General features: G+C 35.6%; 1 protein-coding gene across 7 annotated transcripts in view; it reads right to left on the bottom strand.

Annotated features, from left to right (window-relative positions):
• The window catches only part of ANKRD42 (ankyrin repeat domain 42), a 146,878-nt gene that overhangs the window by 44,656 nt on the left and 80,973 nt on the right, over window positions 1–21,249 (bottom strand). For 4 of the 7 annotated variants that reach the window (XM_051987223.1, XM_051987224.1, XM_051987221.1 and 1 more), the window contains one exon: window positions 3,168–3,273. In XM_051987223.1, coding sequence (XP_051843183.1) covers window positions 3,168–3,273 — 106 coding nt within the window. Of the gene's footprint in view, window positions 1–3,167; window positions 3,274–15,126; window positions 15,565–16,743; window positions 16,870–16,983; window positions 17,037–21,249 lie in introns of those variants that run through there. The other 3 variants (XR_007952161.1, XM_051987225.1, XM_051987226.1) reach the window with 3 other exon arrangements.

The raw sequence follows: 21,249 nt of genomic DNA, 5'->3' as shown, positions 1-21,249 counted from the left end.
ATGAGATATATGTTTGAATATCATAAAGTGATATAGTTTAAACTACTCATCATATTAAGAGCTACCAATTTGTTCTAGTAAGTACACTACACAATTAACTACACAAAATTTAGGGCTCTCCTAATGACTACCTACCAGTAAATCAATCAAAAAATGACTATTAAAGATAAAGTATAACAATCAATGACAATTTGAAGTGGATCAGGTGATAGCATAAAGTTACAAGATACTAAAGGTCAAACACTGTTTCCACAGTTTTATAGACACAATGATCACTGGGAAAGAATATTCTAATACTCTAATTACAAGATATAAATAAATGTTTTTATTAGTTTTCCTTTCTCCCCATAAATATGAGAATTATTCATTTATAAAATGCCATTCAACTTGTAGGGAAAAAAAAAAACATGTCATACAAAGATTGGAGATGAGCTGAATTTAGGCATGTTTAGGTTAGAAAAGACTTAAGAATATAGTCCCTTACATATATACATATACACATATATGTAGTGTGTTAAATGAATGAAAAGATGAATATAGGGAAAAATTATTTAGGATGTGGGTCTTTATTTGTAATATCTCTAGAATGGAGGGGGGTGGGAGTTGGAATGAGTATAGTGCCCTGTATGTGGATAACTAATAAATGAACATCAGTCACTATAATATTGCTTAGTTTCAGTTAAAATAATTGAAGCAATTATAAAAATGAAGTTTCCTTAAAGGAATTGTTTTTGTCAGACTAGCCATAATAAGCCACAGATGACACTAACCAGTAGCTTCTGTGAAGATCAATGTCACTTATACAAAGTTGGGTCCTTATTGATGTGATCTATGATGTAGGATTTGGCAAATGATGGCAGGGCTTCATCATGTGAAGAATTCACATTGGTCAATCCCTTTGGTAAAAGGTAGATTTATTTAAAGGAAGAGATTACAAACAAAATGGAGGGATAAAATAGACACTGGGAATGGTAGAATGGGAGAGCATATGAAAGACAAGTTCCTTGGTGGAATTACAATTACGCAGTAGAAAAGGAGCACCCCCTGAGTTGGCAAGCTAAATCCTGAAAGCAACTCAGTACCCCCAAAGAGTTAGGGGTTGGGAGGCACAGTGGAGTTAGGGGCGACACCACATGCATGGGGAAAGAGAGGTAAGGAGAAAGATACCATGGGACAGAGCAGCCATAGGATGGCTTACAATTTTATAAGGAAAATTTAACCTCAGGGACATGACTAGGCTTCCCGACAGGACATGGCAAGGGTGAGACTGTCCAAGCCCTCTACAGAGGGTGGGTCTCAAGAGTTTGACATAACTTGGATTTCAGACAAGATAATGGCCCCAGAGAGTGGGACCATGTAGCTAAACTGATCTTTATCAGTGTTTTCTCCCTGCTTGCCTCAGGGATCAGTTCTTTAGTTTTTCTCTATCAAAAACACCATTCAGGACTTCATCACTTACCACAGTAATGCTTTTGGGGATAAAAATGTAGGAAAGCTAACTTTTAGGGAGTAATGAAGCTTACTGTGTCAGCTGTATTAAGACTTGGTTATTCATCCTAGCCAAGAACTTTTCCACAAAGCCACTTCCTACAATTGATGTTCAATTTAGATCTTTTCAACTTTGTCCCAACAGTTCAATTTCCTCTATTTTCTATTATGAGCTTATGCATCTTAATTTTCAAAAGGTTTTTTGGGACTGTGTGGTTATGTTCATTTTTTCACTCAGCTGCATTTAGAGAATTTTGCTGTTAGGTCAAAAGGACAGAATCTAGTTATTTGTTTTATAAAAGAAAGAAAGATTTAAACAGGTGAGAGCTATTTGTGATTAGGAGTACCCACCATCTGCTCTCTGCCTCTTTGATTTTGACTAAAATGCCTATTATAACCTGACTGTAACCTTGAAAAAGGAATGTCATATGGCTGACTTCAGAAAAGAAATCAAAAGAAAAGGGAGTTGCTTCCAAGGTTAAATATTTTAATATTTTACCTCCAGATTACCAGCTCAATTTAATTCTTCTTAATCAAAGATGACAGATGCAAGTTTCCAAATTATTTTTGAAAAGAAGAGAAAAATATATGTATAGGTGCCAAGGCATAAGAATCTACTCCAGTGCATTATTATCTTACCCTTTTTAATCTAAAGCTTTTGAAAGATCAACTGCTATAGCAGAAACCATTAAGCTATCTCCTGGAGGCTTATTACTATAGTACTTTGCTTGGTATTAATAATTGATCATCAATAATGTTAATTTGCATCATTAGTAATTTATTGATAAATTTATAATGTTAATAATATTGTTATCAAATACATTGAATAATATATAATTATAAATATATAATAGTGAATATATTAAATTATATTAACACAATGCTTAATCATTAATAATATTAATTGTATTGATTCATGATTGATAATTAATGAAGGCTTATTATTGCAGTACAAGTGCAAAGGATAAATCTTACCTTCAAATTTTAGATCTCATCATGTAATTTGTATTCTAAATTCTTTGTTATCACCATTTCTTCAGCTCCACCAAAAAAAATGGAAAGAAAGGCCTTCCATAACAAAGCATTTAGTTATTTCTCTTTCCTCAAGGAAAGATATCGGATAGAAAGGGGAAGAGAGGAAGTTTGGTGAGAGAGTATAGCTTTGTGTAAACTAGTATACTGTTTTTGCCAGAGAGTTAACTCTATCCAATTTCAACATGAAGAGATAAAAAGGATACAATTAAGCAGGAGAGCAAAGGAAAAAATCTAGGTAACTTTGTAGACCTCTTTGCTATTTGACAATTCAAAGTCAGTTTCATTGGTTAATTCTCTAAATTTCAAATGCACTTATATCCAAATTCAAGAATAAAAATATACCTCAAACACAAGTATATATAACTTTTTCACATTAGAAAATAAGTGATTTGGAAAGAATGAGGAGGAGGAAGGGGGAAGGAAAAAAAAGGAGGAGGTAGAGAAGAGGAGAAAGAGTAGTTAGAAGGAGAAGGAAAAGAGGAGTTAGCCTTGTAAGGCTGCTAAAGAGCTTTAAATATATTAGTTTATTTGATAGTCTCTCATTCTTTTTAGAACAAGTTATCTGTTAGCTTTGAAGAGTACAGAGGAGAACAAATATAAAATTTAGAGGAAAAAATGTATATAAAATAAGTGGTCTTGAATACTTCTTAGCTGTGTCAGCTGCAGTCTCCCCATCTTTGTTGGTAATATTAACATCAGCTCCCATTTCAATCAGCCACTGCAAACATTCTATATGACCTTGACCAGCAGCTAAAGTAAAACAGAAAACATAACAGAGAGGTAGTTACTGATTATTAAATCAAACAAATAAGCAGTTATGCTTTCTTTTCTTCTAAAATGTGAGAACCTCTTTAAAGAGCCTCATTGTGCTATGAAGATTATCCTGAGTTCTCAAAGGCTTTGCTAATTATACAAGCTTTGACAAGTCCTGCAATGTTGAAAAGGCTTCAAGTATAAGCAAGGCCCCTGACTGTGAATCTGTCTCCCAGACAGAGTATGGAAAGTATGAAAAAGCTGATAACCACAAAATGATAACATATAGCATTAGTTTTGAACACAAAATGTATTGAAGTACACCTACATGGAAGGTTTACAATCTGCACTAATGGAGGTAGCTTCCAAACCTATAAAATCATGGGGGTTTTTGAAGTATTGAAAACAGCATTCAAAGTTCTGGAAAATTGTGCTCCATGTTACCTATCCAATCCTATATGTTCAAAATGACCCATCTGACTTCCGGTTAAGATGGCGGAGAGGAGGCTCACAGTTGCATAAGCTCCGCGCTTTCTCTCACTATCCACTTCATTACAAGCCTCTGAATCAATGCTTGACTGAGAAAAACCCACAAATAGTTACCAAGAGAAGCCATCCTTGAGATCCACCAAGAAAGGTCTGTCTTTACTGGAGGGCTGGGGCAGTTTTAGATCGGGCGCAGGCGGCGGGCAGCGGCAGTGAGGGCACAGGAGCAGACTGGAGAGGGGGTGGAGAGTGATCGTAGCCGTCTCTGCGGGGAGAGCTTCGCTACAGGTTTGGATACTTTCCTCCGGCAGCAAGTCAGCAGCCCAGCAGAGAAGCTAAGAACACCGGGGCTGAAGAATACAACCCCAAACAGCTGGAGTCTCTCAGGTCCTGGCCGCCCCCCCCTTCCCCCCCCACAGTGACTCAGCACGCTCTGGGACCTCAGAGCGCAGGCGCAGCACAGTCCTGCTAGTGCCTCACTGCTGCCCCCTGCAGTCTGTAGAGGAAGCTCGATAACACACCCAGCCCCCCCCCCAAAGAAAGACTCCAGTTTTTTCTGTTTTTCTTTGGTAGTTTGTCTCTGATTAATAGACAGAATGAGCAAGAAGCTGAAGAGGACTTTAACCCTTGACAGCTCCTACACAGATAGAGAGCAGACTCTAAATCCTGAGGAGACTAAAAACAGGCAGTCCCCAGGTGATTCCCCAAAGGAGGAGATCGTCTGTTCCTCAGCACAGATGAACCTCATAGAAGTAATTAAAAAGGCTCTCACAAGGGAGCTAGAAGAAAAATGGGGAAAGCAGAGTGAGGCTTGGCAAAAGGAGAGGGAAGCTTGGGAAAAGGAGAGGGAGGCTTGGCAAAAGAGCCTGGAGAAAGTTAAAGAGAGAGTGGATAAAGAAGTAAAATCCTTGAAAAATAGGATTGGTGAACTGGAAACAGAAAACAGCTCTCTAAAAAACAAAATTGGCGAAATGGAAAAAAATTCCACAGAACAAAAGAACTCAATGGGACAATTAGAGAAAGATTTTTAAAAAGTGAGTGAAGAGAATACTTCACTGAAAATCAGAATTGAACAAGTGGAATTGAATGACTCGAGGAGACAAGAAGAATCAGTCAAGCAAATCCAAAAAAATCAAACAATGGAGAAAAATGTGAAATACCTTCTGGGGAAGACAACAGACCTGGAAAACAGATCCAGGAGAGACAATCTGAGAATCATTGGACTCCCAGAAAAACATGATGAAAAAAAGAGCCTGGACACCATTTTCCAGGAAATTATCAAAGAGAACTGCCCAGAAGTCATAGGAACAGAGGAAAAAATAAACATTGAAAGGATTCATCGATCACCCACTGAAAGGGATCCTAAAATCAAAACACCAAGGAATATAGTGGCCAAATGCCAGAACCCTCAGGTGAAAGAAAAAATATTGCAAGCGGCTAGAAAAACCCAATTCAAGTATCAAGGAGCCACAATAAGGATCACCCAGGATCTGGCAGCATCCACATTAAAAGATCGAAGGGCCTGGAATATGATATTCCGAAAGGCTAAGGAACTTGGTATGCAACCAAAAATAACTTACCCAGCGAGAATGAGCATCTTTTTCCAGGGAAGAAGATGGACATTCAACGAAGTAAGCGAATTTCATCTATTTCTGATGAAAAAACCAGAACTTAACAAAAAGTTTGATCTACAAATATAGAACTCAAGAGAAATCTAAAAAGGTAAAGATTAATCTTGGGAACTATATTTTGACTATATAGATGTATAAAGAATACATGTATACCTTGTTCTAGAAATTGATGTGGAAAGGACATTGTACCAGAAAAAGGGTAAAGTGGGGGTAGTACATCTCATGAAGAGGCATAGGAAACCTATTATATCTGAGAGAAAGAATGGAGGGGGATGAATATAGTGGGTATCTTACTGCCTTCAGAATTGGCTTTAAGTGAAAAATCTTAAGACATATTCAATCTATGGTGAAACTTCTCCCATCTCATTGAAAAGTGAGAAGGGAAAAGTGGAAAGGGAAGGAATAAGCTAAGCGGAAGGGAATACGGGAACTGGGAGGGAAAGGGGTAAGATAGGGGGAGGAACTCTAAGGCGGGGGGAGGGACACTAAAAAGGGAGGGCTGTGAGAAGCAAGGGGTGCTCACAAGCTTAATACTTGGAAGGGGGGGAAAGGGGAAAGAAGGGAGGAAAGCATAAACCGGGGTTAACAAGATGGCAAGTAATACAGAATTGGTCATTCTAACCATAAACGTGAATGGGGTAAACTCCCCCATAAAGAGGAAGCGGTTAGCAGAATGGATTAAAAGCCAGAATCCTACAATATGTTGTTTACAGGAAACACACCTGAAGCGGGGAGATACATGCAGGTTAAAGGTAAAAGGTTGGAGCAAAATCTACTATGCTTCAGGTGAAGTCAAAAAAGCAGGGGTAGCCATCCTGATCTCAGATCAAGCTAAAGCAAAAATTGACCTAATTAAAAGAGATAAGGAAGGACACTATATCTTGCTAAAGGGTAGCATGGATAATGAAGCACTATCTATATTAAACATATATGCACCAAGTGGGGTAGCATCTAAATTCTTAAAAGAGAAACTAAGAGAGCTGCAAGAAGAAATAGACAGTAAAACTATAATAGTGGGAGATCTTAACCTTGCACTCTCAGAATTAGATAAATCAAACCACAAAATAAATAAGAAAGAAGTCAAAGAGGTAAATAGAATACTAGAAAAGTTAGATATGATAGATCTCTGGAGAAAATGTAATGGAGACAGAAAGGAATACACTTTCTTTTCAGCAGTTCATGGAACCTATACAAAAATTGACCATATATTAGGACATAAAAACCTCAAACTCAAATGTAGTAAGGCAGAAATAGTAAATGCATCCTTTTCAGACCACGATGCAATGAAAATTACATTCAACAAAAAAGCAGGGGGAAGTAGACCAAAAAATAATTGGAAACTAAATAATCTCATACTAAAGAATGATTGGGTGAAACAGCAAATCATAGACATAATTAATAACTTCACCCAAGAAAACGATAATAATGAGACATCATACCAAAATGTATGGGATGCAGCCAAAGCGGTAATAAGGGGAAATTTCATATCTCTAGAGGCCTATTTGTATAAAATAGAGAAAGAAAAGGTCAATGAATTGGGTTTGCAATTAAAAATGCTAGAAAAGGAACAAATTAAAAACCCCCAGTCAAACACTAAACTTGAAATTCTAAAAGTAAAAGGTGAGATCAATAAAATTGAAAGTAAAAAAACTATTGAATTGATTAATAAAACTAAGAGTTGGTTCTATGAAAAAACCAACAAAATAGACAAACCCTTAGTAAATCTGATTAAAAAAAGGAAAGAGGAAAATCAAATTGTTAGTCTTAAAAATGAAAAGGGAGAACTCACCACTAACGAAGAGGAAATTAGAGCAATAATTAGGAGTTACTTTGCCCAACTTTATGCCAATAAATTCGACAACTTAAATGAAATAGAAAAATACCTCCAAAAATACAGCTTGCCCAAACTAACAGAGGAAGAAGTAAATATCCTAAACAGTCCCATCTCAGAAAAAGAAATAGAACAAACTATCAATCAACTCCCTAAGAAAAAATCCCCAGGACCAGATGGATTTACATGTGAACTCTACCAAACATTTAAAGAACAATTAACTCCAATGTTATATAAACTATTTGAAAAAATAGGGATTGAAGGAGTCCTACCAAACTCCTTTTATGACACAGATATGGTACTGATACCTAAACCAGGTAGGCTGAAAACAGAGAAAGAAAATTATAGACCAATCTCCCTAATGAATATTGATGCTAAAATCTTAAATAAAATATTAGCAAAAAGATTACAGAAAATTGTCACCAGGATAATACACTATGACCAAGTAGGATTTATACCAGGAATGCAGGGCTGGTTCAATATTAGGAAAACTATTAGCATAATTGACTATATCAATAACCAAACAAACAAAAACCACATGATCATCTCAATAAATGCAGAAAAAGCATTTGATAAAATCCAACATCCATTCCTAATAAAAACACTTGAGAGCATAGGAATAAATGGACTTTTCCTTAAAATAGTCAGGAGCATATATTTAAAACCATCAGTAAGCATCATATGTAATGGGGAAAAACTGGAACCTTTCCCAGTAAGATCTGGAGTGAAGCAAGGTTGCCCACTATCACCATTATTATTTAATATCGTATTAGAAACACTAGCCTCGGCAATAAGAGTCGAGAAAGATATAAAAGGAATTAGAGTAGGCAATGAGGAAACCAAACTATCACTCTTTGCAGATGATATGATGGTATACCTAGAGAACCCCAGAGATTCTACCAAAAAGCTATTGGAAATAATTCATAATTTTAGCAAAGTAGCTGGCTACAAAATAAATCCCCATAAATCCTCAGCATTTTTATACATCACCAACAAAACCCAACAGCAAGAGATACAAAGAGAAATTCCATTCAGAATAACTGTTGATACCATAAAATATTTGGGAATCTATCTACCAAAGGAAAGTCAGGAATTATATGAGCAAAATTATAAAAAAGTCTCCACACAAATAAAGTCAGACTTAAATAATTGGAAAAATATTAAGTGCTCCTGGATCGGCCGAGCGAACATAATAAAGATGACAATACTCCCTAAACTAATCTATTTATTTAGTGCTATACCAATCAGACTTCCAAGAAAATATTTTATTGATCTAGAAAAAATAACAACAAAATTCATATGGAACAATAAAAAGTCGAGAATCTCAAGGGAATTAATGAAAAAAAATCCAATGAAGGTGGCCTAGCTGTACCTGATCTAAAATTATATTATAAAGCAGCAGTCACCAAAACCATTTGGTATTGGCTAAGAAATAGATTAGTGGATCAGTGGAAAAGGCTAGGCTCACAAGACAGAATAGTCAATTATAGCAATCTAGTGTTTGACAAACCCAAAGCCCCTAACTTCTGGGAAAAGAATTCATTATTTGATAAAAACTGCTGGGATAATTGGAAATTAGTATGGCAGAAATTAGGCATGGACCCACACTTAACACCATATACCAAGATAAGATCAAAATGGGTCTATGACCTAGGCATAAAGAACGAGACTATAAATAAATTAGAGGAACATAGAATAGTTTATCTCTCAGACTTGTGGAGGAGAAAGAAATTTGTGACCAAAGACGAACTAGAGACCATTACTGATCACAGAATAGAAAATTTCGATTACATCAAATTAAAAAGCTTTGTACAAATAAAACTAATGCAAACAAGATTAGAAGGGAAGCAACAAACTGGGAAAACATTTTCACAGTTAAAGGTTCTGATAAAGGCCTCATTTCCAAAATATATAGAGAACTGACTCAAATTTATAAGAAATCAAGCCATTCTCCAATTGATAAATGGTCAAAGGATATGAACAGACAATTTTCAGAGGATGAGATTGAAACTATTACCACTCATATGAAAGAGTGTTCCAAATCATTATTGATCAGAGAAATGCAAATTAAGACAACTCTGAGATACCACTACACACCTGTCAGATTGGCTAAGATGACAGGAAAAAATAATGATGAATGTTGGAGGGGATGCGGGAAAACTGGGACACTAATGCATTGTTGGTGGAGTTGTGAACGAATCCAACCATTCTGGAGAGCAATCTGGAATTATGCCCCAAAAATTATCAAATTGTGCATACCCTTTGATCCAGCAGTGTTTCTATTGGGCTTATATCCCAAAGAAATACTAAAGAAGGGAAAGGGACCTGTATGTGCCAAAATGTTTGTAGCAGCCCTGTTTGTAGTGGCTAGAAACTGGAAAATGAATGGATGCCCATCAACTGGAGAATGGCTGGGTAAATTGTGGTATATGAATGTTATGGAATATTATTGTTCTGTAAGAAATGACCAGCAGGATGAATACAGAGAGGACTGGCGAGACTTACATGAACTGATGCTAAGTGAAATGAGCAGAACCAGGAGATCATTATACACTTCGACAACGATATTGTATGAGGACATATTTTGATGGAAGTGGATTTCTTTGACAAAGAGACCTGAGTTTCAATTGATAAATGACGGACAAAAGCAGCTACACCCAAAGAAAGAACACTGGGAAACGAATGTAAACTATCTGCATTTTTGTTTTTCTTCCCGGATTATTTATACCTTCTGAATCCAATTCTCCCTACGCAACAAGAGAACTGTTCGGTTCTGCAAACATATATTGTATCTAGGATATACTGCAACATATCCAACATATAAAGGACTGCTTGCCATCTAGGGGAGGGGGTGGAGGGAGGGAGGGGGAAAAAAATCGGAACAGAAACGAATGTCAATATAATGTAATTATTAAATAAAAAATTAAAAAAAAAAATGACCCATCCATATCAGAAAGGCTGGTCTCCTCATTCTTTTACATAATTTCAGTTTTACCTCTGAAACTTGATTCATGCTTATCTAATGGATATGTCAGATATATCAGATATATATTATGATATATCAGTTAATTAAAGTTAACTATGTTTAAGTTTAACTTAATGAAAACATTAACTTTTCATTAGTGTGCTGACACCCTGAATATTCCCTTTGCAAAGCATGAATGTTTCTATCTAATTCAGTTGGAATGGAGCAAGGCCATTGAATGCCAAAAAAAAAAAAAAAAAATTAGTCACATCCCTGAATAGTTATACAAAATTAACCCCAAGACACAGTCTGTTTTTATGCAACTATAAATTGGGGTAAGATTGCAAGTTAGAAGCCAATACTTGGAAGAATCTGGGTCTTAAGAAAGAATACATTGCTCTAGGATAATATGCTATAAAAAAGAACAAAATATGAAGATTTGAAGATAAATATGGAAAATTTTTATAAAATGATAGAAAAAGAAGCAAAATTAAGAGAAAAATATAAGCAACCATAATAATATAAATAAAAACACAAACATACACTCTGGATAAATGTGATAATAATCATGAGTCCAAAGGTTAGATGACTATGGCTGTTCAATGCATAATACAAAACCTAGTTACTATATTAGTTTTTTTACTTTTTAGAGTTTCAAGGGAGAAAAGAGTGTGAATATATGTGTGTGTGTGTGTATACATATATGTATGTGTGTGTATATATATATATATATTATTATATATATATATGTGTGTGTGTGTGTATATATCCATGCATGTGTATATGATACATATGGAAATAATTCTTATATTAAAAAATGTGTCTCCCTTTGTACCATACTGTAAATAACCTATCTAAATAGAGTTTGAATAAAGCATAAACAGAGCCTCCTTTTCCACTTGTGGCTGATCACGTGTTCCATAACTCAGTGCTGAAGGACAAGGAAAAGTTGATGCCTCAGTGGTTCTTACCCTTGTGTTCTTTTCCTTCAACAATCCAGGTAGCATCTTGAAGCCCCAGGACTTTCCACAGAGAGTGGCTATTATGTGGCCCTAAGTACATGGCAGCTGGCCAATGTGCTGCAAGTAATCCTGGTCCTGAGGTGACAGCTACTTTTTTCCTGATTTCAGGTGAATAAGTTTTGGCCCCAAGACGGACATATCCAAAGAACTCTGAACATCTTCAGCATTCAAGAAGTTCAGTGCTCCTTTGTCCTTTGCTGAGAGTTCACTGGTACCAAAGGGGAGATATCACCAAAGAAACTCCAAAGCATCTTGGAAAATGTGACCACTAGCAGAAGGATAATTCCAAAATATGATACAGTTTGTCATAAAACAGCATAGCAGAAATCATTGCACACAGTGACAACAATATTGTACAATGATCAACAGAAATAATAGTGACTACCAACAACACAAAGATCCAAGACAATTCTGAAGGAAAAATGCTATCCACCCTCAAAAAAAGAACTGATGGAGACTGAATGTGCATCACAGCATACTATTTTTCACTTTTTTAAAAATTGAATACCTATTTGATAGCTCCACCCACTGCTAGTTTTATGTTCCAACATTTATGATAGACTCCTAGCAGAGTTCAACAGTCATAATAAGTTATGTTATTGATTGCTTAAGTTTTATTAATGTGTGCTAGGAATCTTTTGTGTCTATTTGCATTTATTTTGTGAAAGTACATAAATAGCTATTCCATATCTGATTCACACTGCTTTTAGACCTGAGACCAAGTTAGAAGTAATTCTTCCTTAGAGAGTTAAATATAATGAGCTAAAAAAGTATTAGAAAAAGGTACATAACTTGTTAAGAGAGCATTCTCCCCAAGATTAACTCCAGCATGAACTTTTGTAGTTCTAGAGTAGATGGACTTCTTAGTAATGAAGGAAGCAGGTACTATGTGTCAGCCCCTTAGGCATACTTCTAGTTTTTTTAATTGTTATACTAGGAAGAGACAGAACACATGCCATGAAACCCCACTCAGTATCACAGAGGAATAAACTGTATAGTTGAGTGCAACCCTATTGAGGGGAAAAATGAATTTTTAACATATGACTTCCCAGCATTCCTACTAAGAAAACTGGAATAGGGAGACTTCAAAAGGGAAAACATAATAAACCAAAAAGAACGAAGTAAAGGCAAACAAGTTTGGAAAATGTGAAAGGAATAAAGTAGAAATCAGATTTCTATGTCTTGAAAGGGGAAGAAGAAACTATCGGAGGAATGAAGAAACAAAAAGAAACTATCTCTGAGTTTTGGTATTAAAACAAACAACTATAAAGTAACTGTTCTAAGAAAAGATAGGTGAGGAGAGAGGTATTAATGATATCATATAATTGAGATGCTACAGGGCAATTTTATTGAAACATAAAGATGAAATAAGAAGAGTAAGAAATTTCCTAACTTTATTTGTATCTAAACCAAATAAAGAAATTTGTAAAAATAATAATAAATTAAAATAACAGAAAATAGAAATATAGTGAAGGAGGGGGACTAGGCAAGGAAAGGGTAGAAGAGAAGACAAAGGAAATGTACAGAGGATTTTGGAAAAGTGATAGAGTAGGTCAGAAAATTCCAAGCTCTCCAGATTTCCCTCGTAAACAAGACAAAATTGAGTCTCTGAAGTAGTACAGGATGTAAAAAAAAAAAAGAAGAAGAATCAGCAGAATTGGGACAGAACAGTGGTCTTCCTGGACAACAGGAGTCTAAAGAAAGATAAGGTCTGGTCTGTGTGAAATGTAAACACCTGCAGGCTACTTCAATGAAACAATAAGTGGTAGGTTCTGGCACCAGCTGGTTCTGAGGTAGCCTCAACCCCAACCCCAGGAATTTTCCTTTTCCAGACAGTGTCTGAGTCCATTAAGACCGGAGGGAACCTCTGCTGATAAAGAATGCCAGACCCAATTATGCTGCTAAGACATGGCATTTGGCAAGAATTAACCAGCTAGGCCAGGTGAGTGCAGCAGCAATGGGGCAAGGATGCTAGGGGCTGGGGTCACTTATAGGAGGGCAGAGTTCTTGGTTTGGGATTCCAGGTCAGAGGGAAGAATTAAAGAATTGAAGTCAGAAGTACTATTCTCCATTCCCCAAGAGATGAGGATACGGACAATCTGCTACTTTAAAAAAAAAAAAAAAAAAAGAGCAGGCAAAGGAGAAAGAACCCAACCATAGAGAGTTACTATGGGAAGAGGGAATATTGAGGTTCATCTTCACAGGAGAATAATGAAGTTAAAAAAAATAAAAAGCCTCTTCTACACCAAAGAGTATTGTTAAATGGTCACCTGCCCAAAAAGAATTGAAAGAACTTATATTAAAATATGGAAGAAAAACTAAACTAAACTAAACTAAAATAAAATAAGAACAATCCAAGAAAAACAGGAAGATTATTAAAAGATAGTTAGCATTTAACATGTAAAGGACTGCTTGCCATCTGAGGAAGGGGGTGGAGGGAGGGAGGGGAAAAATCGGAACAGAAGTGAGTGCAAGGGATAATGCTGTAAAAAATTACCCTGGCATGGGTTCTGTCAATAAAAAGTTATTTAATAAAAAAAAAAAAGATAGCCAATTTAAAAAGGAAATCTAGAATCTTAAGGAAGAAAATGAATGCTTGAAAACAGAACGAGGCAAGGGGAAACCAGTGAAGTTATGAGAGATCAAGAAATTACAAAACAAAATAAAAAGAATGAAAAAACAAAAGAGAATATGAGATATCTCATAAAAAAACAGATCTGGGAAACATATAAAGATGAGAAAACATGAATAATTGAAATAACTGAAAGCTACAATTAAAAAAAGAATCTTGATACAACAATACAAGAAATAATTAAAGAACATTGTGCTGAAGTATTAGAACAAGAGGGAAAAGTAAATATAGAAAAAAAAATCCACTAATTATCATCTAAAAGAGATGCTATGAGGAAAGATAGATGGAAGGAAGGAAGGAAGGAAGGAAGGAAGGAAGGAAGGAAGGAAGGAAGGAAGGAAAGAAGGAAGGAAGGAAGAAAAGAAAGAGACAGAGGAGAAAAAGAAAGAAAGAAAGAAAGAAAGAGAGAGAGAGGGAGGGAGGGAGGGAGGGAAGAAGAGAGAAAGGAAAGAAGGAAGAAAAATAAAGAGAGAGAGAGAGAGAGAGAGAGAAAGAAAAAAAGAGAAAAAAGAAAGAGAAAGAAAGAACAATTCAAATTCAACAGAGTCACAATTAGAATAACACAAGACCTTGAAGTGGCTACTTTAAAATAGGGCTTCTTAAACAAAAAGTTTTTTTTCTACCCATGATCCCTATTTATTCAAGAAATTTTACATGACCTTGGGTATATAGTTATAAAAATAGGTATGCAAATCAAATGTTTACTGATAATAGACCAATATGTAGAGCAAAGAATAAGAACATCAACAAAATTAAAACATCCAAACAAGCGCAAAAGTAGGAATTCCATAAATAAAAAAGGAAATAAATTTGAGAACAAAGATAAATAATAAATGAAATTAAGTTATTTTTAAAAGAACATTAAAATAAGCAAATCGTTAGCTTATTTGATCATAAAAGAAAATCATTAATCATCTAAACTATTTTACACTACTTTAAAAAAAAAGAAAAAATAGATCAGTTGAACAGACTAGATTAATAAGACTATAAAACAGTCAAACACTGAAGACTAATGCTTGATAAACCTAAGAACATAAACTATAGAGGAACACTATCTCTGACAGGTATTTCTAGGAAAACTGTAGAGCATCTTGGCATTAAATAAATTAACACTTACATTTATATCACAATAAGCTATAAACTGATATACAACTTAAATATGAAAGTTCTCACCATAAAAACGGGTAGTTGAAATCTTTCAAATCTATGATCAGGGGTAAAATTCCTAATTAAGCAAGGAACAGAGTCAGTGAATGAATGAATGGAAGAATGAAGAGAGTAAATGCATGAAAAAAAATTTTATTACACACTTTTACTATAAGCAAATCATTCTGCTAAAGGTTAAAGATACAAACAGAAAATGCAGTTTCTGCTCTTGGAAAGCTTACATTCTAATGGGAGAAATAACATGCATAAAAGTTTCAGTTCCAAGTCAGATGGGAAGGTTTCATGGTCCTTTGGGTACAGCCACCAAAAAGATGCTAATTTAATTTCATTTCCGCTGATAAAATTATCTGTTTCTGAAGTTGAGCCATCTGACAATGCCAAGAACTTTGGTAGCAAAAACTTTCCTTTTTGAGTCTTCAGTTGCTGGGGCTGCAGCACCTGGAGGAGCAGTTGCCAGGCTGCATCTCACAGGGGCTGCTTTCTCAGGATAATGACTGGAAGAACTGATATTCCTAAGACACTTGGTCAGGATCTTGAGTTGTCTTCAATGGGATCTGATAGCAGATAGTGATCATAATGGTGGTGATGGTGGTTTGATTTGCCATAATCATAAAAGATAAAAGAAAATTTCATTTACATAACATGAAAAATTTTAATTAACAAAATCAAAGAAACTAGTATAAGGGAAATTGTCACTAGAGGAAAATAATCTTTGTACCAAATATCTCTAATAAAAGTCTGATACATAGAGATTTGATACAAATATATAAGAACCAGTGCTATTCCCTAATAATTAAATGGTCAAAGTATACAAATAGATTTCAGAAGAATAAATTCAAAATGAAAAATGAAAAAAAATGTTCCAAGTTAGCAAAATTAAAAGGAATGAAAATAAAAGTTTTAATGTTTCAGTTCATACTTATCAAATTCTCAAAGATGATAAAATATGAAAATAGGCAATATTGAAAGAGTTATATGAAGATAGACATAAATTTAAAATTTATGGAACTCTGAATTTTCTAAATATCCTGGAAAATAATTTGGAAACATGCAAGAGAAATCTGTTTTTTTTACTTTTTTTGTGTGCAGCAAAAATAGCTTTTGACCCAGTGATCCAACTACTAAGTATATACTCCAAAAAGATTAAAAAACAAAAAGGAAGGTCCCGTATATAACAAAATATTCTTAGCATATTATGATAACAAAAAATTGAAAACAAAATATTCATCAATTAGAAAACAACTAAATAAATTGTATATGAAAATAATGGAATTATTATGCTGTGTTAAGCATTGGGGCCACAAAGAAAGACAGACTCTGCTCTAAAGGAATTCATATTCTAGTAGTGAAGGAAACAATATGCCAACAACTATGTACAATCAAAGTGGATATAGGATAAATTTGAGATAATCAACAAAAGGAAGATACCAGAATTAAGGAATATCAAGAAAGGTTTTTTTTTTTTTTTAAGGTGGGATTTTTAATGATGTTGAGGGAAGTCAGGGAAATCAGAAGGTGGAAGTAAGGAAGAAGATAATTCCAGGTATCAGGATATAGTTTAAAAAAAAAAACTGCTTGGAGTCTGGAGATGAAGTGTCTAGTGTGACAAAGAGAAAAGAGGCCAAGTGTCACTGAAGCATAGGGTACATAGGGGTGAGTAAGGCATGAGAAGATTGGTAAGGTAGGAGGAGGAAAAGTTATGAAGGACTTTTTTTCCTAACACATGATTTTACCTTTGGTCCTAGAAGTGATGGGAAGTCACTGAAGTTTACTGAACAGAAGAATACCATGGTCAGATCTGTACTTCAGGAAGATTAATTTGAAAATTAAGTGGAGGACGGACCAGAATGAGAAGACACCTGAGACAAGGAGACGAACCAGCAGGTTAAATCCAACAGTCTAAGTGTGAGGTTGGGCCACTGGATGGAGTGCTGAACTTGGGAGTCAGAAGACATCCAGCCTCAGATACTTACTAGCTATGAATCCTGGGCAACTCACTTGATCCCATTTGTTTCAGTTTCCTCATCTGTAAAATGAGTTGGAGAATAAACTGCAGACAGAAATGGCCAACCACTCTAATATCTTTGCCAAGAAACGCTCAAATGGCATCACAAAGAGTCAGACATGACTGAAATGAGCCAACAAAATGTGTGAGATGATAAGGGTCTTACCAGTATCAGATGAGAGAAGCAGATATTTAAGACATGTTATAAAACTAAAACTAGCAGTACTTGGAAACACATGGGGATCTGGAGCATGAGACAAAGTGAGTGGTTAAGGATGACACATACATTTTAAGTCTGAATGACTTGATATATGGTGATTTCTAGAGAATTAATAGAGTTGTTCAGTTTTGGGGATAAAAAGAAAATGAGTTTAGTTTCAGACATGTTGAATTGCAGATGTCTATGAGATAATCCAATTTCAAGATGTCCAAGAGGCAGTTATACATAGAAGAGAAAGATTAGGCCTAGATAAGTAGATCTGAGAATTATCAATACACAGATGATCATTGAATCTATTAGAATTAATGAGATAATCAAGTAAAACAGTAGAGAGAAAAAACAAAGCTCTAGGGTTTATCTACCCTTAATGAGCACGACTTGGAGGAAGATCCAGCAAAGGAGACCACATCTTTTCAAAGGGCCACCTTATTATGTAAGGTAAGGAATGGAGGGAACAGAGGCAGAAGATATCTTAGCTGAGGAGGGTTGGTGAGAAAGAGAGTGGGATGAGATAGCTATTGTGGTGACTGGGATAGTGAGATAATGAGAAAGCTATAAAAGAACTGCCTTGCTGCAATGAGGGCTCAGCTAAAATAATGTAACATATATTTGTACTGGATCTAAACAGTATGGTTTTGTGATTTTTCTCCAGCTTTGTTTGCACATGAGTTGGAGCAAAGGCAGAAGATGAAGAGTAATTTAATGCTGAATCTTGGCAGGGCAAGATTCATAATAAGATAAATGGACAAGGAATTTGAAAGAAGAGTATAGAGTTGAACAGGTTCACCGAAAGATCAAGATGGGAAAAGGAGCAAAATGTGACCAGTGTAGGCATGGGGCAGAATTGAGTTGTCATGGAACTAGAAGCCATGGAAAGGATGAAGAACAGGCTATACAAAAGGACTATGATAATGACAACCAAAATAACCCTAAAAGACAACTAAATTCCTTTTAGTTGCAAAGGATACTCCACAGAACCAAAGATGTAAGACATATTCTTCCTCTTAGCAGAAACATGGAAGCATTACAGATGTAGAATGTAGCATACACTGTTACATTTACTAACTTTTTTTCCTATGCTGCAAGAAAAGTTCAAAGGAAGAAAGTATATCATGTACATCAGGATATTTTTAAAGTTGAAATTTAAAATTAAAAAAAAAGAAAAAAGAAAAAAGCAATTTATACCAAACTAATCTCATTTCCTTTTCTTATTGTTAAAAGAGGGGCAGAGTTAAGGAAAATTCTAAAAATTCTAAAAATATGTCTTTTCGATTTTAACAAAGCATTTTATAAAACCTCTCATATTATTCTTGTGGAAAAGATGGGTATATGAAGATTAACCAGTAGTCTATGAAGGCTAGCCAATTGTCTATGAAGGCTAGCTAATAGTACAATTACATCAAATCAAAAATTATATAGCACCTTCCATATGCCATATACTATTCTAAACACTCTTATGGAGAATAGGTGCTATTATTATCCTCACTTTACTTGAAGAAACTGAAGCAGACAGCTATTAAATGATTTGCTCAGAGGATGTCAAGGTCTGTTAAGATTAAGAGGGTACTGAACTTGTCTTTTTGAATTGCCATATTTTCCAGAAACACTGGACCCAGATATGTAAGAGGTTCTGAATGTGTCAAGGGATGAACTTCACCACACCCAAACTGAGAAAATTTGATGCATCCCAAAATGGACTCCTTGTGTGTCCTTGAGAATCAAGATAGAAGCCAGACAGTCTCTACTGGCTTGTGTAGTTGGAACCCTTGACATATATAGGCCATAATATTTTCATGGTCTAACAGTTCCCAAAGGAAAAGAATGTGGCTTTTGCCATTACTTTGTTCCTCTCCTTTGAAGGATTTTGTCCTTTTCCCAATTTTATGGCACATTTTCCCTCCCATGCCATACATCTTGGGGTGGAGATTCTGCTATCTCCTTCCTTCTTTTGTCCTGCTGTCATAAATAAGCAAACTTCTATATAGATGGTGAACTCCCTGGATTTCACATGCATGTTCATTTTCTTGAAACAAACTTATTTATTAAGCATTTTCACATAAGTTTCATGAAGTTATGATTGACTGTTGACACGTCCATAATTAATAAGGGTCTGAAGTTGGATTTGAACTTGGGTCTTCCCGACTCCAGATCCAGTGCTCTATCCACTGTGCCTTCAGCTGCCTCTAATTCCATGTCCAGATTCAAAGTCTGGTACCTCATAAACACTTAAGAAATACTTGCTGAGGGACAGCTGGTGGCATAGTGGATAGAGCACCAGCCCTGAATTCAGGATAACCTGAGTTCAAATCGGACATTTAACAGATCCTAGCTGTGTGACCCTGGGCAAGTCACTTAACCATTGCCTCAAGAAAAAAAAATACTTGTTATTTGATCTAGAAAGTAGGTGTTGATTGTTGTCTACTTGACTGATCATAAGATGATGAAATTTTATTTAAAGCAGTTCTCAATAACTGTCCATTACAATAAACTAAAACTGTGATCTGTATTGATGGAAGAAGGTACCCAAATGGCAAAAGCTCAGATTGAGATTGAATTACTAAAGCAATGATAGAATCACAAATTTTAAGCTCTGAACTTTCCTCAGAATAACCCTACAAAAAGAGCAAAGAAAATACTGTAATCCCCATTTTATAGCTGAAGCTCAGAGAAATTAACTCATTTGCCCTAGGCCACAGGTACTTGAATTAAGACCTTCTGAATCCAAGACCTGTCCATTGTTTCTTTTAAAATAGTTTTAATATGTGTATTTCTATAGAATCCCAAAGCCATATGTAGACATTGTGAAGGTATGGTATTTATCATATTCCGCCTTATATTCAAGTTCTCCTGTGTATTTGTTTTTCCCTATCAATTATATTGGTAATATTATTAACAATAATAAAAGTTCCTTTTTTTTTTTTCAGTAAATCTCCAATAACATCTAAATGTCAGTTAGGCTGGGAAAATATAAACTTTTTAATATATACTAAGGAAACATAGAGACTAAAGGCATCAAGCTTGAATCTGGAGCATTGAAACAATGGATGAAAGCAAAAAAGATAATTATCTTGGTTATATTTCTAGGTAAAATACATGGAATACAAAATATAGCAAGAAAATGGTTATAATTGCTCTATAGTAGGACTCTGTTGTGCCACAGTCCCCTTTTATTGTCCTGCCTCAGTTTCCCTGAACTGTTCTGCCTTAGTTCCTTTTGTTGTTCTGCCTAAATCTCCCTGGTTGTAACACCTCCCCCTCCTGCTCATTAGGACTGAGATAATTAGGGCTGTGGCCACACAGGCATTCCAAAAGATAAAACTCCAGATGTCCTATCTCAGATACCTAATTGGTATTGTCTACCTCTGTCCCTTCAGACTTCCTGGCTCTAGTCTAACTATCTCCTTTACTCCCAATTTGTAAGAATTTATAGTCCTACCCTCTCAGAACCGGATTATGGTCTGTTCCCACTCTCAGTGCTCAGACTCTACCTCTGTTTCGGTCTCATTCCCACTCTACCCCGGTCGCTTAGAGCCATATATATATTTCATGGGAAACTCACATTCCCTGCTGGATGCTTTGAGACATCAGCCCTAGGGGCAACATACCCCCAGCACAATCTCTCCCTCTCAAATATTAAAAACTCTCTAATCTCGCCTCAGTTTCTTTGGCATTACAACTTCTCCACCACAACTCTGATTATGCAGGTCACCTCTGATCTATACTCTCTCCTGCTGATCTTCTATATTTGCCTAAAAATCTTCTCATTATGCCGTATTTCCCCACTCTCCATGTGCCAATTGCCCCTAAGCATTTCAACTCTTTCCCTCTTGATGCAGGACAAGTAGACTTCACAAGCATCAAATCCCTAAGCCTCATCCAGTATAAGATCCTTATTTTCTTCATCCACAGGAACATTCATCAGTGGAACTTTCTCCCACTTCTAACGTAAGTCCTCCTTCCTTCTGTTTCAATCTTTCCTCTGTCTTCCTCAACAACTGTCCTGTAAACTCTTCT

Source organism: Antechinus flavipes, chromosome 3 (assembly GCF_016432865.1).
Source record: "Antechinus flavipes isolate AdamAnt ecotype Samford, QLD, Australia chromosome 3, AdamAnt_v2, whole genome shotgun sequence".
NCBI classification, from domain to species: Eukaryota; Metazoa; Chordata; class Mammalia; order Dasyuromorphia; family Dasyuridae; genus Antechinus; species Antechinus flavipes.
This window is presented reverse-complemented; position numbering and strand designations above follow the sequence as displayed.